At 40.6% G+C, this 19,048-nt stretch overlaps 1 protein-coding gene across 4 annotated transcripts in view; it reads left to right on the top strand.

The window, feature by feature from the left end:
- The window catches only part of NFATC1 (nuclear factor of activated T cells 1), a 162,921-nt gene that overhangs the window by 42,155 nt on the left and 101,718 nt on the right, over nucleotides 1-19,048 (top strand). For all 4 annotated transcript variants that reach the window (XM_066623507.1, XM_066623508.1, XM_066623509.1 and 1 more), the window contains exon 3: nucleotides 1,197-1,356. In XM_066623507.1, coding sequence (XP_066479604.1) covers nucleotides 1,197-1,356 — 160 coding nt within the window. The remainder of the gene's footprint in view (nucleotides 1-1,196; nucleotides 1,357-19,048) is intronic.

A 19,048-nucleotide genomic window follows, 5' to 3' on the forward strand; every position in this document is an offset into this window, starting at 1 on the left:
TGAGCTAATGAAGTTTGGTAAATGTATTCAGGCACACTTCTACATTCCAAGTTGAAATACCAGTTCAGTCCCTGAGCCCAGCACCTCTCTTTGTGACTGAAACATTGGAATGAAAGTTGGTGTTCACTTTCAGGACAACATTCTCCATTTTAAAACCAAGATCAGCTTAACACAATGATGGGCAGGGCAGGAAAGATATACAAGATGATGCAGTATAGTATCTCCTTGGAGCCCTGCAGTTTTGGAATATGAACACGTAAAGCTGTGAACCTTGATCCTTCTAGCTAAGTACTGTCCACATTGACTGTCATCAACTCTTTCTGCTTCCACTCAATTGTCTTTTCCAGTCTACCTGCAGCTGCTGCCAGGGACTGAATTTGCAACTTTCTGCACATACCCTTCCACTGAACTGCAACTCCATCCTTGAATAAAATTGCCAGCACAATTAAGGGCCATGCAAATGAAGAGGTAGCAAGGATTAAAATGCCTGAAACTGAAAACAAGAGCCAAGCATTATGTATTCAAACCCAAGTTCATCTGTTTTTAAGGCTGCAATCCTGTGTAAAATTTCTTCAGAGCAAACCCCATTGAACACAGTGAGAATTGCTTCTGAGTAAACATGGATAGGATTGTGCTGTAAGAGGGCTTGCAGTAAGTGAGACTCTTAAACACTGTGGTTTACTAGTTCAACAAAACAAGATGGCGATTTCCAGAAGTATTCAAGTTAACCGCAGGATTTTCATTCCTGCCAATATGTGAACAAGAGATAAACTCAGCTAAATGTAAATGGAAGGACCTGAAGTACTGATACTCCCTAAAGTCCATTTCAGGGCAGAACTATACTTTTAGGTTTTTCCACATCTTACTCATCACCTTTGTACTTTTTGATTAATGGGTTGATACATTAAGTGGTTGCTTTAAAAAAAAAAAGCCGACAACAACCCATGTTAAAATGTTTTCCATTTTGTTCAAGCATTTGGCCCATCAAACCTGCATCATCCATAAATCTTCATAAAATAACCATTGCCTTTTAAATTACTTATGTCATGCCATTATCTCCATTGATGAAATTTTAAATGTAAGATGGTGAAGGATGAACTGCTAAATGTGGCCTCTAAAGTAATAGTGCCAGATCTTTGTGGTTTATGATAGTATACTAGATGTTAATATTTAATCCCTGTTGTTTTCCATTACAGCCCATCCTTGCCTGCTCTGGATTGGCAGTTGCCATCTCACTCAGGACCTTATGAACTTCAGATTGAAGTGCAGCCCAAGTCTCACCACAGAGCCCATTATGAGACAGAAGGGAGTCGAGGTGCTGTCAAAGCATCTGCTGGGGGGCATCCAGTAGTGCAGGTAATAGCAGTTCTTATGGTAGCAACACTTATTTATTTTATTGTATTGAAAGTTGAAAGGAGTATACTTGTTACAAAAACCCACAAATCCCCTTTTGTGGCTATGATTCGTAGATCCTTCCACATGTCAAACTCTTGTCTGCTATTGAGCCAAAGATACCCTATTGCATTTATGTAACCTGCTGCATTGAGCATGAATATTCATTAACTCAACAGTGAGCCATATGGTTCTGATTGTGTGATCTGTGGGCTGATCCATAGATTAATGCTGTAGTGTGGTTGCCACCTAAGTGCTTGTGGGTGCCATTAGGTATGTAAGGGACTTAGCACCTTTGACATTAATAAGGTTGCTGTACTGGTGCTGCTAGGTGTGTTTAAGGCCACTGATTTCAGTGAGCTTTGATGTACAGAATTCTACATAGCATTGGGTTGCACATCTCCATACCAGTGCTGCTAGTCCCAAAGAAGGTGCAACTCTGGCATCGACAGTTACTGACCATATGCCAGCCATTTTCAACCACTGTGCCGTGGCACACTGGTGTGCTGCAAATGGTCTGCAAATGTGCCGTGGGAGTTTGGGGGAGGGTAATTTATTAGTAGGGCCAATGGGGATGTGAGCCCCTCACCAGAAGCATGGTGTGCCTTGTCAATTATCAAAAAAGTGATGGTGTGTCTTGACAATTTTAGTGCCTTGTCAGTGTGCCATGAGCTGAAAAAGATTGAAAATCACTGCCATATGCAGATTCAGGCAAGTTTCAGTTCATTGTTGTAATGGGCTTTGGTGTACCTAACACTGAATAGGACCAAATCTATGCGGATCTGATATAAAAGCTACAATTCTATGTCAACTAATTTGTTTGATAGCTTGTCTTTCCCAGTGGCCCATTTGTTTGCTATGAAGTGTTGTCTTTCCCAGACATTCTTCCATAAGTCCATCTTTTGAGGCCCTGTTCAAAATTCCTCCACCTTCGGGGAGTGGTAACCATGGATAGGTCTTCCCTATGGCAGTACCTGGGTATGGCAGTCCTTCCTTAATATCCATTTGTCATTGACTTTGTTATCCCTGATGCTCCAAATTAAAATGGTCTCCTTCTTTCTGCTGTGGCTGTTTTAAACTGGAATTTATATTTTGCTTTAATTTCATGACTGTAATTATTGTAAGAGTTATCTTGAATGCTTTGAAACAGAAAGGCATAAATATAAATATTTTAAATACTGTAAATCAGATCCATTGGATAAAGTCTGACCGCAAGTATTTAGAGGCGAGGGAGGGTTCTTAGGACCCAGCTCTTAAGTCATGATTCCAAACGCTTTCCCTATAAAGCAGTTTTGTAGGAGAAAGAAGGGAAGTGGAGTGGGCACTCTGCCTACCTGCAGGTTCATACCTTGAGAGGCCTCAGCCAATTGGGAAGGAATTTTTGTAAGCTTCCCCCAGCTACAGAGCTCCAAGAAGAAGAGACCATATATCTGTAAGCATACCGGAGTATGAGACTGGCTGGCCCTTAAATGGTTGAGGCAAGAGAGACTGAGAACTAATTCACTTCACTGAGGCTCAGAATTATTCTGTAATTTATGTAATTGCTGTATTTATGTAATTGCTTTTGGGGGAAAAAATCTTCTTGAAACTTGTTAATTGCTCATTCTTTGAAAAAAAGTGATGCAAGTTTGCAATAAGTTTCAGCTGGGAATAATTTAGGTGTTGTGTTTCAAAGAGATAGATAAATAGATGAACCAAATCCCACACAGGTAGGTTTTTGTTTTTATGAAAATGCCGTCCATTTAGAAGCACCCTTAATTTTTGTGGCCCGTTTGTAAACTCCTTAACTGTTCGTTTCTATCAAATTTTAAGTATATTAAAAAAAACAAACCCAAAACATAAAATAAATTAAGTTCAGGGTGAAATTTGCAGTGATACACTTGTTCCTGAGTCTGTTTTCTGCTAGCTGCCTGATGCAAGGAAATGTAGATGGGAGGCATCAATTCACAGTGGCCAGCTTGACATTTAAAATTTCTACCCGGGTGATTGGAAAAGACTGACTGCAGTGCCAACATTTAATTGGGCTAAATGTGTCCAGGCACTGTCTCCTGCAATCTCTTGCTGCAGTGTGTGGAAATAAAACGAAGCCTGCTGCATGTGTCTGCATATGAAGGATTGTAGAAAAAGGAGGAGAAAGCAGTAAAAGAGAAATGGGAGAAAAAGAGAAAAGAAGGAAAGCAAGTACCAGAGTGACTTGTGAGCAAGATTAATTTGGTTTTCAGATTCCAGGATGTGGCATTGCTTCTTCTTGCTGTCTTCATCTCCCTTTCTAATGGGTAGTAAAATGGTTTTTTTAAGGGGTTCCCCTAAAACTATTTTTCTCATATCCTGTCCTTGCAGTTGGAATATCCATTACAGTTCAGAAACTGCATCAGATGAACATTAAACCAGCTTCAACTGAGCACTGACCCCCAGCTTAATTCCTAGTTGAGAGATAACTCTCTCTTTCCCACTATCATTCCACTGAACCAGATAGCATATGATACAGTGGTTATCACCTGTGTGTACGGATGGAATCCTGGTGCATATTCATGTGCTCACCTGAGCACTTGTTGGGACTTCTCACTCCCACATGTTTGCTCTTTGAATGTTTGGCTACCATGGCAGCCCCAAGTTTATCATAAGGATTTCTAAATGCTCGGAGAGTGAGATGAGCGGACACACCTAGAAAGAGCTAAAAATGTTCTGAGAACACGGGCTAATCAAAGGTGCTGGTTAATTGGCTGTGGTGAGGTAATGTTTGGCAAAGTGTTTCTTGCCCTGTCTCATAAAACCGTGTTACTAATCATAATCCTCTACAGAGAGCCAGTACTTTCCCTGTCGCGTTGCTACAAGGGAGGAAAAAAGAGCCTTCTATTCTGAGAATTTAAGATTCTGGATTTCAAATCCTGCCCTCCCACTAATATCCTGTGTGGCCCCAGGCAACTAATTTATCTGATGTAGTGTACGTATATCATAGTTTCATGTAGAAAGGGGGTATGTCAGCACAAGAGCTTTGGGGCATGGTACACAGGAAACAGAGGAGGAAGTAGAGTGTAATCGAGGGTTAGCGTTGACAACCCACTCTCTGCAGCAACATCTCATTTTTGTTGCCTCTTATCCCTCTGTTTCTGCACATGACTGATTGTCTGTCCAGAAAAACAAAAAAGGATAAGGGAACAAAAAAAAAAGCCTTTGAAATAGCCAAGAACATACTCGTTTCTGAATCATAGGGCCAGTTCAGCTTTTTTGGCCTGAGCCTTCTTCACATGGCATGGAGCACGCCTGCACCTTGAGAGCCTATGCAGCTGGCACCACAGGAATGATGTGTGGGAGAATGTGTTATTGTGGTGTTATTTATTTTAATAAACAAATAGTTTTAGTTGAACAATCCCATGACTCATGCAGGCTCAGCTACATGTGCTAATTCGGCGGGGTAAGCACACAAATCGTGCCACACACACACACACACACACACACAGAATTGTGACCTGGAGAGCCGTTTTGCCCTTCGCTGTGATAATATAAAGCATGAAGTATGAGGGAATGACCTGACCATGGAATCCCCAGAGAAGACTGTCCATCCAATTGAACGTTCTGTCTTTGTGTGAACAATAAAAAGAATCCACGTACACACTATATTTTTCCATTCTTCCTGACCCAACTGAACTGCAACTCAGAGTCAGTCCTGGTATTATTCCAGTTAAATAGGAATCTGCAGGAGTACCGTTCCTTTATGCACTGCCAGGAGATGAGAAACCCTGCACCATGTAGGGAGAAGTCCACATCTCTCACCATTTTCAACCCTCTAAGCAAACTGCTCCCACATGGTGCTGAACTTCTCATGTTATCAGGCGTTGTGGGAAAAATCATCAGTTTTGGCATCTGCATCACTAGAGTGATGCATCATAAGCCAATGAGTTTAAAATACTGAAATAGTCTTCATCACGATATCAAAGGTGCATCCAGCTGTGTTTTGAAATTTGCTGTTTTTGCTCCCATGTCTGTTCTGAGGATGGTGTTCCAGTGTTTTAAAAACAAGTGTGTGCCTCTACACCTTAGATAAAGCTTTCCCCATCTATGAAATGCAAAACATCTTACTGGAACTGCTTGGGAAGACACGTGGATTGGGACATGCTATGTTTAATGTGGCTAAAACATGCATAACATAGGAAGTTGACCAGATCTTTTTCAGAGTCTGAATAGAATGTTTTGTGGAATCAGAATAAATACTTAAACCTGGCTAGCAGTTTTGTTTCGTACAACTTAATCCTTGTATAGTAAGTGCCAGGTATCGTAATTTAATAGTAAATAAGTTTCTGTTACTATAAATATTTTCAAAGAGCAATACTGATTTCTTATCAGCATTAGCCTGAATGCAAAGGAGACTGTACAATTAATTTATACTTGTAATACTATACCAACTCATATCTCTTTAAACAGTTCAGATCACATACATAACAGGTTATTGGCCCTTTGTTATTAGTTCTCAGCAATAAACTGACCTAGTTTATGGATGTGAATTAGCTTTTGAGGGACTCTGTAGGACAGAGCTACCTGTAATGTTGTGGTGATATGTTGCATGGTGGTAAAAATAAGATTCTCACCTAAATTGGACATTCTTATCTGGGAAAGCTCTTAAAATGCATGAACATTCTTCATGGGCTGCCAAGCCATTCGGATGGAGAAGCCATGCTTGCCCATTTCTTCTTCCTTACCTGTCTTGTTAATCAAGAACTTGGCTTTGAGCCAGCTTATTGGACCATAAAACCCAGTGAGGATTCTCCAGAGCAGGAAATTCAAGGGGCTAAGGTGACCCCCAGTGATCAATCCAACAAGTAAGACCAGGTTATAAAATGAAAGGTCATGTGTCTTCTCCCCTTGCTTGATCTCTCATTCATTGTATTGGATGCAGTGATGATCTTCCTGGCTAAGTGTGGATATAAGGACCCAGATCCTGGGTTAGCACAAGATGTTGGGTTAGGCAAAGTGCCCAATAAATACATTAGTGTTTTGTTTTATTTTTCAACTTGCCTTTTAACACCCATGTCAGTCTTTTGCAAATCCACCTTAATCCTCCTTTGCCTTTCCTGATGCCACAAGTGCCTTATTTTTACCTTTTTGTTGTTCTGGTGTTTATTTTAATGAATCATTTTACGATTACTATTTCAACCTTCGTGTCCTTAGTGTTCTCAGGAAGAAATTGGTTGCCCCATATTCCCAGATCACCGGACTTTGCTACTGTCTGACTTTTTAAGAAAACCCCTAGGAGCTTGAGTGCTCTCTGTATTTTTGGGAGAGGTGCTTTCCCAAGGCAGTGTCCTCCCATTTTGCTGCCCTTGGATGATGACAAATATCTACTATCCTAGTTAAATCCAGTGTCATAACAAGATGGGCTGGAGGTGGGTACTAGTTGTTAGGCCCTGCTCTCTGAACTTGTCAAACTACCGTTGATGAAGAATAATTATTTAAATTGATAAGCAGACATAAGGGTTTGACATCTTATTGTCAAAATTCATTTGTAGTTCTTTTGGCCTAGATGCAAGAAATAGATTTTCATCAGAAGATTGGTGTCCTTCACAGAATTCATCAAAAGCTGGGTATGCTGCCTTGTGTATAAGACTCAAGGTGCTGTTCACATTTGTTGGAAATCATATTGCAGCATTTGTGTGTGTTTTACCTGAGTATTTAATCACATTTTCACTGCAGTGTGAGATTTGAAGTGAAATTGTGGACAATTCTATATAAACAGAATTTTAAAGAAAATTTCCTAAGAATACAGATATTGCAAGATCACGGGGAAAAAATCACTTCAGTAATTTGAAAAAGCAGCTTGAGGGATGAATGCACACTATTTAAAAATCATTATGGATTTAAGTGCAGCTGACAGAGAATAGCTGAAATTACTGTGCTGGGATCTATGCATTCAATTCAGATTTGATTACTTGCTAATTTTCCCACCAGCACTAGTGAGAAGTTGCTTGCAATGCAGTTTGGAAGAGAGTCAGATGTCTAGATCCTGCAGGTTCCTCACCTGTCTCCACCCGTCTACATAACCGACAGGAGACAGTTGCTGGATCAGCTTAGAGACCATATAGCCTGCATTGTAGGGTGGCCACTACCCTTTTTAAAGCACTTACCTTTTGTCCACTTTCTATAGTGGCTTTTTTTCTTTCACAAATGTGCTGAACTGATAGTTGGGGAAATTGCAGTATTTCTATGTCCTGAGTCACTCATGCATCTAATGACGTGTATCTGAGTCCTCCAAAGCTTCTGCTGATATGAATTTGATAGTCTTTAAGACGCTGTAACAGTCTTTACTGTTTTTTTCAGCTTGCTTCAAGATTGATTCTAATCCATTCTTAGTAGCTCCATTAACAGTTATGAGCAGAACTGTAAAATGCCCAACAATTCAGATAAAATTACAGTGAAACGTTATGAAGCTGCTTATGATGGTCCCTTTGCAACAACAAAGTGTTTTGTCCCCTCATAAATGAAAATTCATACAATGAGTGATGTTGAAAGCATTTTATGAAACTCTGATAATAGGATAAACTGCGGTCATAATAGAAAATTCTACAAAGCAACTAAAATAAAATGCTAGTTTATTTATAAGGGTTCAGTTTAAGGAATGTTCTGGAGTAGCAGCTGGGATGAACCAGACTTCTACAAAGACAAGTAGAGCAGGCATGTTTTACATAGTTATTCTTGAGGAGGAAACAGAAGTTTGGCACGTAATTTATGGAGATTTCACTTACTCAAAGACAGGGTTTTACTTAAAGTTGCAAGCTGAAAACCCATTAATATGAAATAAAACAAATAAATGGGGTTTTTTTTTGGAGGGGGGAAATAAAAGACCTTGTTTCCCTGTGGGTATAGCCAGGTTTCCTATTACAGCATGTTTAGTAAGCATTATTAGTAGCATGAGGTAAGTGAGCGACATCAGACATGCTAATACCATTGCTTTGCCATATGAATAAAACAGTCTTTCTCAGTGAGGGGTCCAGCAAGTTCCAACGCAGTGTAGCAATCCGTTTCTAGTCGCTTGTGCCACACTGAACTGGCAGCATGTTGTTGGAATGTGGGTTAGGGTGCCTTTCCCAGCCTGGTCAAGTTTCTCCTTTGAGAAGCCTTGTGCAGCCTTCAACCCCTTGTATGTTTACTCAGAGCTTCATTCAGTGGCACTTTTCCCCAGCAAGTCAGCCTGTATTGGATTACAACTGTGATCCAATTCTTGCTTCCTTGGAAGTAAGCTCCACTGTGCTCATTCAAGCTTACTCCCAAGTAACCTCGCCAAGAAGTGTAACCTTAATTTTCCTACTGGGCAACATGACCCTTACAAAGTGATACTTGGTTAATATTCTTTGACCATTCTGAGTGCTGTCCAAATGTCTCTTTCCTTCCTAAAGATATCCACTCCTTTTGTGTTTTAGAGGCAACCTTTTGAAATATGTCACCAGGCTTTTTTTTTTTTGTTAACTAAATTATTTGTTAAAATAACTGTTAATCATTAAAATTGGTTCATTAATGACAATGAAAATCATTTAGAGACAGTTTTAATTGTTTTATATACACATTTTATTATGTTTTTTAAATAATTTACAAACCACCTTGAGTAAAATAATTTTTTTAAAGGAAAGATGGGTCATAAATGTTCACACACACCCTTAATTAACACAGTTACTTTTTAAAGTGAAAACATTTTAAAATGATAGTGGATGAGCAGCACTGGAGGAATGATTTTTCAGAAATAGTCAAAGAATTTAGCTGAATTTCGCAAAGATTACAGAATAAACCTTCAATCTACTGGACTTTTAGATATTTCTAAAAGTCCAGTAGATTGAAGGTTTATTTTGTAATCCCTCCTATGCCTAAATCTAGTCCAGCAAAACCCTTCAGAAACCTGAAGGTTAATCTATGGGCAGCCTTGCTAGGTTCAAAGCATCTGCTCTTCCCACCTGTTGGTAATTAAGTACTTTGCTCAACAAAAGTGCAGCATGTTTCAGGTGTGTAATCACAAATGACTATGTGAAGGAAGCATTAAAGTGCATGGCAACCAATTTATGCCTCATGGCCAAGAGGATAGGCCAGACAAAAGTTTTAAAAAAAGAAAAAGACTTGTTGATAAGCAGTGGTTCAGTTTATACCAACATGATAGGTTGCCCACCTATGTCTTTCGTAACTTGCACTTGAAAGAAAATGTTACATTTGCAGCCAGAGGGAAATTTAATCCTTTCTTATATTGCAAATATAAAGAAATTGGCAAGCACCTGTTAGTCAGGTTGCAATTAACAGCATGCAGCCACAGAACAGGACTGCAGTCCAGACGAGGAGCTATGTTTTATAGCTGTGCTTTAGACAGACGGCACTTCTTACAAATAAATCTGAGCTGAAGGGCTTTCCACACATCTTGCATCTGCATAGTTAACTCTAACCACAAAAAAGCAGACAGATAATCAAAATTGAAAAGGAGAGTAGTCTGGCACATGTTTTATGGATATTATTGCTGCCTTAAATCTAAGAAATGGGAGTGGGGCCATGCATCATTATTTGCTGATGTGGTGGTGGGGAAGTTTACTTACCTCACACCAAGAGAGTTGCATGGGAGAGTTGGCTATATAACCAAAGTGACATAAGATCTACTATTCCCATAAAGCAGGGGTGTCAAACATAAGGCCCGGGGAGGTTGGATGTGGTCCACATAAGTTTTTTCTTCTTCTAACTCTCGGGTTCTAAGCTGCTGAGCAATGCTGAGGTGTCACTACCGAACAGTTGGCCCACATGATAATTGGGCTCTCCCGTATCTTGAAATATGATCAAGATTTGTGTATTTTCTCTTCTGTCATTTGCAGATAATGAGTCCCCACATGAGAACAGAGTGCTTATTTCTGGTTTTGACGTGTTTAATGACATCACTTCCTCCCTAATGCCATCACGTCTGGCCCTCAGCAGGCATCATGAGTGCTATTCGACCTGTATGAAATGTGTTTGACACTTCTGCCATAAAGGCTTGCTTGAGAAAGGCTGAAGATCATCCTCATGGAGCCAGTCAAGGCTTCAGAGGTCCATGACTTGCATTGGTCTTTCAAAATGAGAGGCATTGGAAGGGCATAGAATACTGCATTTTAAAACAGCTCATTGGACCAGTCAAAGACTAATAAAAGATTAGTAAGTTTTATGGCTGGCACATGTTACACTCGACCAGATGGTCAGTCTATGTTTGCTGGAAAAGTCAAAAACAAGCACACATGAGTGACTGAAACTGCCATTTAACATAACTGTGTAATATGAAATGAACAGAGATAGGAACTGAAAGGAGCTTCTACAACAGCAAAGTCTGCTGAAAACTGTTGAATAGGCCATGCAAACATTTGAAGGATGTAGTGTTACTGTGGGCTCAAAATTGACCACCTTTTGGTCCATATCTTAAACCTCCCTAAGTTAATGTATTCTCTAACTCCCACTCCTGGAAGTTTCAATAATAGCAATTGCCCTGAACATAAGAATAGCCCCACTGGATCAGGCCGTAGGCCCATCTAGTCCAGCTTCCTGTATCTCACAGCTGCCCCACCAAATGCCCCAGGGAGCACACCTGATAACAAGAGACCTCATCCTGGTGCCCTCCCTTGCATCTGACATAGCCCATTTCTAAAATCAGGAGGTTGCACATACACATCATGGCTTGTAATCCATAATGGATTTTTCCTCCAGAAACTTGTCCAATTCCCTTTTAAAGGCATCCAGGCCAGATGCCGTCACCACGTCCTGCGGCAAGGAGTTCCACAGACCGACCACATGCTGAGTAAAGAAATATTTTATTTTGTCTGTCCTAACTCTCCCAACACTCAATTTGAGTGGATGTCACCTGATTCTGGTGTTATGTGAGAATGTAAGAGCATCTCTCTATCCACTTTATCCTTCCCATACATAATTTTTTATGTCTCAATCATGTCCCCCCTCAGGCATCTCTTTTCTAGGCTGAAGAGGCCCAAACGCCGTAGCCTTTCCTCATAAGGAAGGTGCCCCAGCCCAGCAATCATTTTAGTCGCTCTCTTTTGCACCTATATCCTTTTTGAGATGCTGCGACCAGAACTGGACACAATACTCCAGGTGTGGCCTTACCATCAATTTGTACAATGGCATTATAATATTAGCTGTTTTGTTCTCAATACCTTGTCTTATGATCCGAAGCATAGAATTGGCCTTCTTTACTGCCACCACACATTGGGTTGACACTTTCATCGACCTGTCCACCACCACCCCAAGATCTCTCTCCTGATCTGTCACAGACAGCTCAGAACTCATTAGCCTATATGTGAAGTTTTGATTTTTTGCCCCAATGTGCCTGACTTTACACTTACATTGAAACACATCTGCCATTTTGCTGCCCATTCTGCCAGTTTGGAGAGATCCTTCTGGAGTTCCTCACAATCACTTCTGGTCTTCACCATTCAGAAAAGTTTGGTGTCGTCTGCAAACTTAGCCACCTCGCTGCTCACCCCTGTCTCCAGGTCATTTATGAAGAGGTTGAAGAGCACCAGTCCCAGGACAGATCCTTGGGGCACACCGCTTTTCACTTCTCTCCATTGTGAAAATTGCCCATTGACACCCACTCTCTGTTTCCTGGTCTTCAACCAGGTCTCAATCCAGGAGAGGACCTGCCCTCTAATTCCCTGACTGTGGAGCTTTTTCAATAGCCTTTGGTGAGGGACTGTGTTGAACACCTTCTGAAAGTCCAGATATATAATGTCCACGGGTTCTCCCACATCCACATGCCTGTTGACCTTTTCAAAGAATTTTAAAAGGTTTGTGAGGCAAACCACCCTGAAGTGGTCTTTTGCAAAAGTGACTCACCTCCTCTCAAAAATGATTGTTGCTGCATTGTAACTGATATTAGTTTTTTTTTTCCCCTTCTCCAGGCAACCTCATTTGTTAGGGACCCAGGCTGGCTCCTGTAGGGGAGAAGTGAAATTAATAGGGCAGCTGTGTGTGGTTAGAATGGAGTTAGTTGCCAGAATATTTATTGGTCTACTCCTGTTCATTTAACAATAGTCTGACATGTGAACTTGTTAAAAGCACAAGAGCAGGCCTAGTAAAAACAGTTGGCAACTCTGGAAGAGAATTTGCCTTTGAGAGCCAAAAGATGGAAGGGGTGGGAGGTCTGTACATGTTATAGAACTATTCATAATTAGACAAGAACTGATTGTGTTACTAAATAGGGTTGGGTTGCTGGGGGAGGGCTGGATTGACTGATAAAAATGGAAAGCAAATAATATTGCACATCGTTAGTTAATTATATATATCAGTGACATCTAGATGGCATAATTAGGGTGGGGTGACTTGGGCAGAGAAAATGATGGGAATGGGTAGGAGATTATGGATCAGATTAATGACTTCCCATTGACTACTTGTTCATATAGTACCTAGCGATATTCAGAACTTGTTCACTGCTGTTTGTATCCATATACTACCTCAGAAGTGTCTCAGTTTAACGGGTCAGACCACAGATCACAAGGTTACATATATAACTTGCTACATCCCAACCATTTGAAATGCAGCTAAGGGTCAAACTAGATGTATTATAAATTGAATGTTGTCCCTGGATGGGAGCTTAACTTTTTAAATAGCTAAAGGGCTTTTTTGATCAACTGTTTTGTGTAAGCAATCAAATTTCTCTCAGGTTTGATGGGGTAGTGTGCTAGGAAGGAAACCAGAGTAAAAGTAGTTATTTCTTTTGTGGAATCTGATGCGGTATCATTTCAACTGCTGTCTTTGCTGTTGAGGGCATTTTTGGGACCCAATTTGCTGCTCAATTTTAACTGTGTTTTTTTCAAAACCAAGACCCTTTTGAGATATAGGATTTGGTTCCAAGTATGTATATATAGGGTTGCAGCTTTAGATATATTCAAGTTAGCTTATCCCACTGATGTCCATGGAACTTAAGCACAATTAATGTTCTTTGAATTTGGATCATTACATTCTGAAAAATTAATTCTGCTCTTACACTGGTGAATTGCCTTTGTTATTTATGATTTTGCAGTTTTCCATTGTGAGAAGAGAAGGTTATGAAACCCATAAAAATATATATACCAGTATGTCTATTAATATGCCATGTTTAATAGCACTGCATGATTGCACTTTAGTTAATCATAGTTCCTAGCTATATAGGTGAGAATACAATATTGGAGTTGCCTGACTTTCACTTGAATACAGGCTCATCATTTTTCTTCTCTTGAAGCACAGATTGAGATCAAGGTGATAAGAGGAGTGATAATCTATTACAACATCTGCCTTACAAATGAATATAAATCAAAACTCACATGCTGTCAGTGCAATAAAGCCTGCTCCACCCAGCAAAACGTTTGAGAAATAAGCCAGCAGGAGTTTGTTTTTCACAGGTGGAAGTCATAATGACTATTGCCATCTTTTTCTACTTAAGATTAAAAGATTGCAGGTTATAGATCTATAGGTGATGGTGGTTTTTGAAAAGTTCTAAATTGGTATGTATTTTAGCATCCCAACAAGACAGTACCTTCTGGTATCCTGCCAGGACTACATTGCGCTAATCCAAGTTATACTTTTTAAATAGATGCCTATTCCACATAATAGACCATTCTGAAAGTTACCAACATGGATGCATTCCTTGAAATTGTGTTTCAGTTTCTGCTGATATGATGATGGTAAGGTTTACTTGCCTGTCCTGTGGTACTAGGAACAGATCCTACTAATGACAAGCATGGGTCTTTTTGAAATCAGTGGGCCTCTAGACCAGAGAGAGGCTTTCCTAGTGAGAAGGCCTGTGGATTTGGCAGCAGCTTGTTCTGGATGGAGTTGCACTTTGCTTGAGAGATCAGATGTGCAGTTGAGAGTACTCCTGGATACCCAGGTGATGACTGTGCTTTTGCCCAGCTTCGGCTTACTGCATGCAACAGACCATATACTTTTGTGGCCTCTGCAAACCAGATTTGTGTGGTAGATGACTGCTACACTGTTCTGCAGATGCCACATAGCTATAGACTGACCTTAGGATTGGGGACCTTTTAATGATTATGGCTGCAGTCCTAACGACACTTTCCTGAGAGTAAGCCCCATTGAACAAACTAGGACTTACTTCTGAGTAGACCTGGTTAGGTTTGTGCCCTATGTCTCCAAAGTGAAGTGCTGCCAACATGCACTTAAGGGCAGCTTTCACACGAAGCCTATCACATTTAAACTGACCCTTAATCATCTGTATAACAGTCATGTAAGGTGAGCAAGTATTAGCATCCCTGTATTACAGATGATGGGGGAACAGCTGAGATAGTTGCTTGGATGCATGGCCCATTGAGTGTTGGTAATTTCTAGTTTATAGATCAAACTTTTTAATTTCTGTAGTACACAAGCTTTCATCATCTCCTGTTGTTCAACAGAGCAACAACTGTTAGGATACATCCTGTGCAGTGAACATAATAATACATAAAGAGCTGATGTAGTGTAATAGCTAAAAGGCTGTGGGGCAAATTGGGCTTTCCCTTGTTCAAGTCTTGCCTCTGTCACGAATACTCACTAGGTCCTTTGAGCCTGAGCTGCAATATGGAGACAGTAACATTCATCTTACAAGGTTGTTGCAAGAATTGCATCAAGATAATACATGTGAAGCACTTTGCACACTCAGAAGGTGGTAAACAAATGCTAGAAATTATTATTGTAATTAATACCCATCCTAGCTTATAAGAAAGAAATGCCATGTACAGAAACTATCCACATATATTTTAATAATTAACTGGCATAAATGCCTGAGACCTGTTGCACAAGGGGGAGTTGCTGGACCAATTAATTTGGCAAATTTGCTGGCAAATTAATTTGCATATATATGCTTAGGCTGGGGCATGATAACTGTTGCATCTATATTGCAGGTCGATATACCAGTTCAGAGGCTGAGATGAATCAGGGGAGGGATTCAGTGAATCACCTTCTTATGCTCAGACTGAAAGAGCAATAACTATTGGTAGTTTAAAAACAAAACCAGAGGCATTACTTTAACTTACCCCTCCTCACAAACAGCAAACAGGTGGAAGCACTTCAGAAAAGGTCTGAGAAGAAACTTTTAGTATTAACACTGATACCATATTCATTGTTTTCTGTGAACCCAAAGCTCTGAGTATTCTATAAGTTGTGTTCATTCTGTTAACGGGTGTGGGAATTAATATGGAATATACTAGTCAAGTTTATTTTTTTGCATGTAGGCTGCAATCCAGCCTGGAGTTAGGCATACTATACTCATGTTAAGATTATTATCATTGTCTGGTGGAGCTCAAGAATTCCATCATTATACAGACCAACTTTCTAATCCTGAGCCCCAAAACTACAGTTTAAAAAAGTGCTATCAAATTATATGAGCTTTAGCACTCTGCAGCTCTAACTATGCATTTGTCTGATTTTTTTATTCTTTTTTTCATTCAACCAAACAGAAACTCCAGTATGAAATATTATGGTTATGATTCAGTGTTTCCTAGTACTTTGCCATTCTCCAAATATTTACAGAAATGAAGCTTTTAAATGTAACTCCCAACTTTAGATCTTCAAACGACAGCCTTCTTTTAAATAAGCTTCCTTTTGGCAGGAAGACACTTGAATGTTTTAATGTATCTATAAAATTCATTTTCTGTATTAAAAATAGCAGCAATTGACCAAATGCTATCTTATTATCATCCACTATTACCATGGCTGCTTTTTTTAAAAAAAACAACAACTTAGAGCTGCTTCTTGCCTTCCTCTTTCCCCACAAATCATTCCTTTGTCTGCAGGTAAAGACTAGTGTCTAGTACGAATTGGTAAAACTCTTGAGTAGCTCTTGAATATAGACTGCAAGCTATATGCTGAAATCTTGAAACTGGTGGATCACACAGCACATGTTTTCAGAAAGAGCAATGGTCTATAGGAGTCAAACCACAAACCATGCAGATAAGCTTCAGAATTGTAACCCTAAGAGACAGGCACTTGAAGTCAATTGTGTGGATTTTGCACTAAAATTTATATAAGTTCCAGTTTTGTTGGGATGTTCTTGCTTCCAGATTATTTACATATGCGGCAATATTAGAACAGATGTTCAAATTCACACCCAGGAAATAAATTTTTTCTTTTCCAATCCAACTCTAGTAAATTACCCACCATACTTTATCACCACCTTTTTCATCTGGGATCAAAAAAACTTCATAAAAGTATGCATGTAGTTCTCGTGTCCAGACCAAAGCCTTTTCCATTCAAGAGGGCAAAATCCAGATGTGTTTGCAGTATCTAAATGTGAAAATGAAATCATTTGTTGACACCAGGTTGGCACTGGTCTTTATCCCCCTCCTCCTGTCCCATCTTCTCCTATTCCAATGTCTTTGAAATGAATTGTTTGCATATTGTTCTGCAAGCCCCTCACACTCATGATGTGAGAAGTATACCTCTCAAAAAAGATCTTGTGAGGAATCCCCTTTGTGCAAGTTCCAAGTTATATTCAACGAGTGAAGGTAGCAATTGAGATCCCTGTGGGCTTTCAAAAAATTTATGGCCAATCTGGGCTTTTACTGTACAAGTGTGTGAACCATCATGAGTTGGTAGTCAATTAGGGAGGAATTGGTGCTGGGTATTTCCATTGCCTTCAAGTGCTTGCAGTGTTTGAGGTTGGTCATGGCTTCCAGTTTTTTGCTGTGCTCAGGACTGAACTCTCCACCTTACAGTTTGCTCCAGTTGTTTCACAGCCTTCTCCACTGGCAGAGTAAGCATGTAGGAAGACTCAGATGAGCTTCTCAGTTCTCTAATCAGGCCCACAACAAAGCTAGATGAACCTTGGGACTCTGTAGCAAGGGTTTGGTACAGCTGACTGACAGCAGAGAAGCAAAGGATACATAGAGAGAGACCTCAGCACATCTGCTCAGCTTTCCTCACCTCTCTGCTCTTGCTACTTTTATAGCATGAGGTGGGGAAAACCCATCTTTGCAAAGAGGGCTGTTGATTTCCTGCTGGCTCGGCCACTTCCTTCTAGCTCAGCTATTTTTCTGCCTGTTGGTGTTTCAGCCAGATCTGTGCATCTTCATTCTCTAGGGAAAGTGGACATGCATCACATCTATGTGATTAGTCGAAGGAGATCATAATCCTATTTTAAAAACAGAAGATACAGAGTTCAGTGTTCAGGATGAAAGCAAAATCCAATATAACCAAATCCTTATAGAGAATCTTACCCACTGTATAACTGTGGTACAAGAAAGTAGTCACAAAGAACACTGTCTTCTGGATAGGTGCCCAGATTCCTAGTAAGCCAGTCACTGAGTGCAAAACATCTCTATTACCATAAGATTAATAATTCCTCACGGCATATCAACAAGATGAATGATAATTCCTAAACAAATTTACAGCTATGAGGAGTTGATCTTTTCCTTCAGGCACGGTGGCATGATACGCACACATACAGTGTAGCTACATACTCATGCACGTGTATATGTGTGCGAATGCATGCAACATGTATGTATATAGGCTTGTGTTGCAGAGAGAGAGAGAGAGAGAGAGCTTCATTAATCAATCAACAGCCGAATCCTATCCTGTACTGGAACAGGCCGGCCGGCTGGCCAGTGCTGTATCCAGCGCATGGTTGGGGCTGGCTGCAGCGCAACCCAGGGCAAGGGAAATCGACTCCCCTTCTCCTGTGTCACACAGCAGCAGCCCAAATGGGACTAATTAGATCTGTGCCACCTAAAGAGGCAGCGCAGATCTGAGCGGCCAGGCATTAGGCTGGGTCGCCCAGGATGGGGGTTAGGATCCGACCTGCTGGATCCTGGCTCCACCTCCCTCCCAGGACCAGTCCACCCATGGGCCTGCTCACTGCCTGCCCTGGAACACCCCCAGAGCACCTCCCCCAACCTCCCCAGACCCCCGTGCTGCCCACCCACCAGTGATGCATACTTCCCCTCCACCAGCGCTACTGTGGCCACATGGCCTCTGAAGGCCAGCACAAGACCCCTGTGCCGGCCTCCCGACTCACCCGGTGATGCAGAAGTGCCTTATGGCACTTTTGTGTCACCAGGAGGCCAGCACAGGGAACTTGCACCAGCCTAGGGTGCTCTTTAGATTGCACCCCAAATTTCCTTCTACTCTTTTATCCAAATTACATCCTTTTTTACTTGCTCAAGATAATTTTGTTTTTATTTGTGGACTAAGACAGTATAGGGCAGTTTGGCAGCAATGCACTCAGGGACTTTATCACACTGCTACAAGGAAGTTACAACTATATATGAGCCTCCTTGCTAACTGTACCAAAAAATTGACATAGTTTTCTGTTTTAATTAAATGAATGAGACAACCAGGTGAAATTGCATACATAAAAATGACCCCTTAGGGAGTTTGCTGGCTAGCTAGCACTCACTTCTTGGATAGCTCAGTGATCAGAAAGTCATGATCCTGCTTCCTTAGTTGCACAGTTCCTGTTGAAACAAGGAAGTGTCCCCAATTGTATTTTGATTTCAAGTTTGTTTTTCATGCCTGCAGTCTCAGGGCAGCAGACTGATTCTTATGCTTCTTTTCATCTGGGTTTGACCAAAATTTCTTCTGCTTTTCTTTTTCTTGTACTGTGTTCATCCACACATAATGTAAAAGACTGGAGATGGGTTTCAATCCAGAAAATCCTGTTTCCTTCCTAGCAGTCTCTTTGTGCCTT

Source organism: Tiliqua scincoides, chromosome 4 (assembly GCF_035046505.1).
Source record: "Tiliqua scincoides isolate rTilSci1 chromosome 4, rTilSci1.hap2, whole genome shotgun sequence".
Classification (NCBI taxonomy): Eukaryota; Metazoa; Chordata; class Lepidosauria; order Squamata; family Scincidae; genus Tiliqua; species Tiliqua scincoides.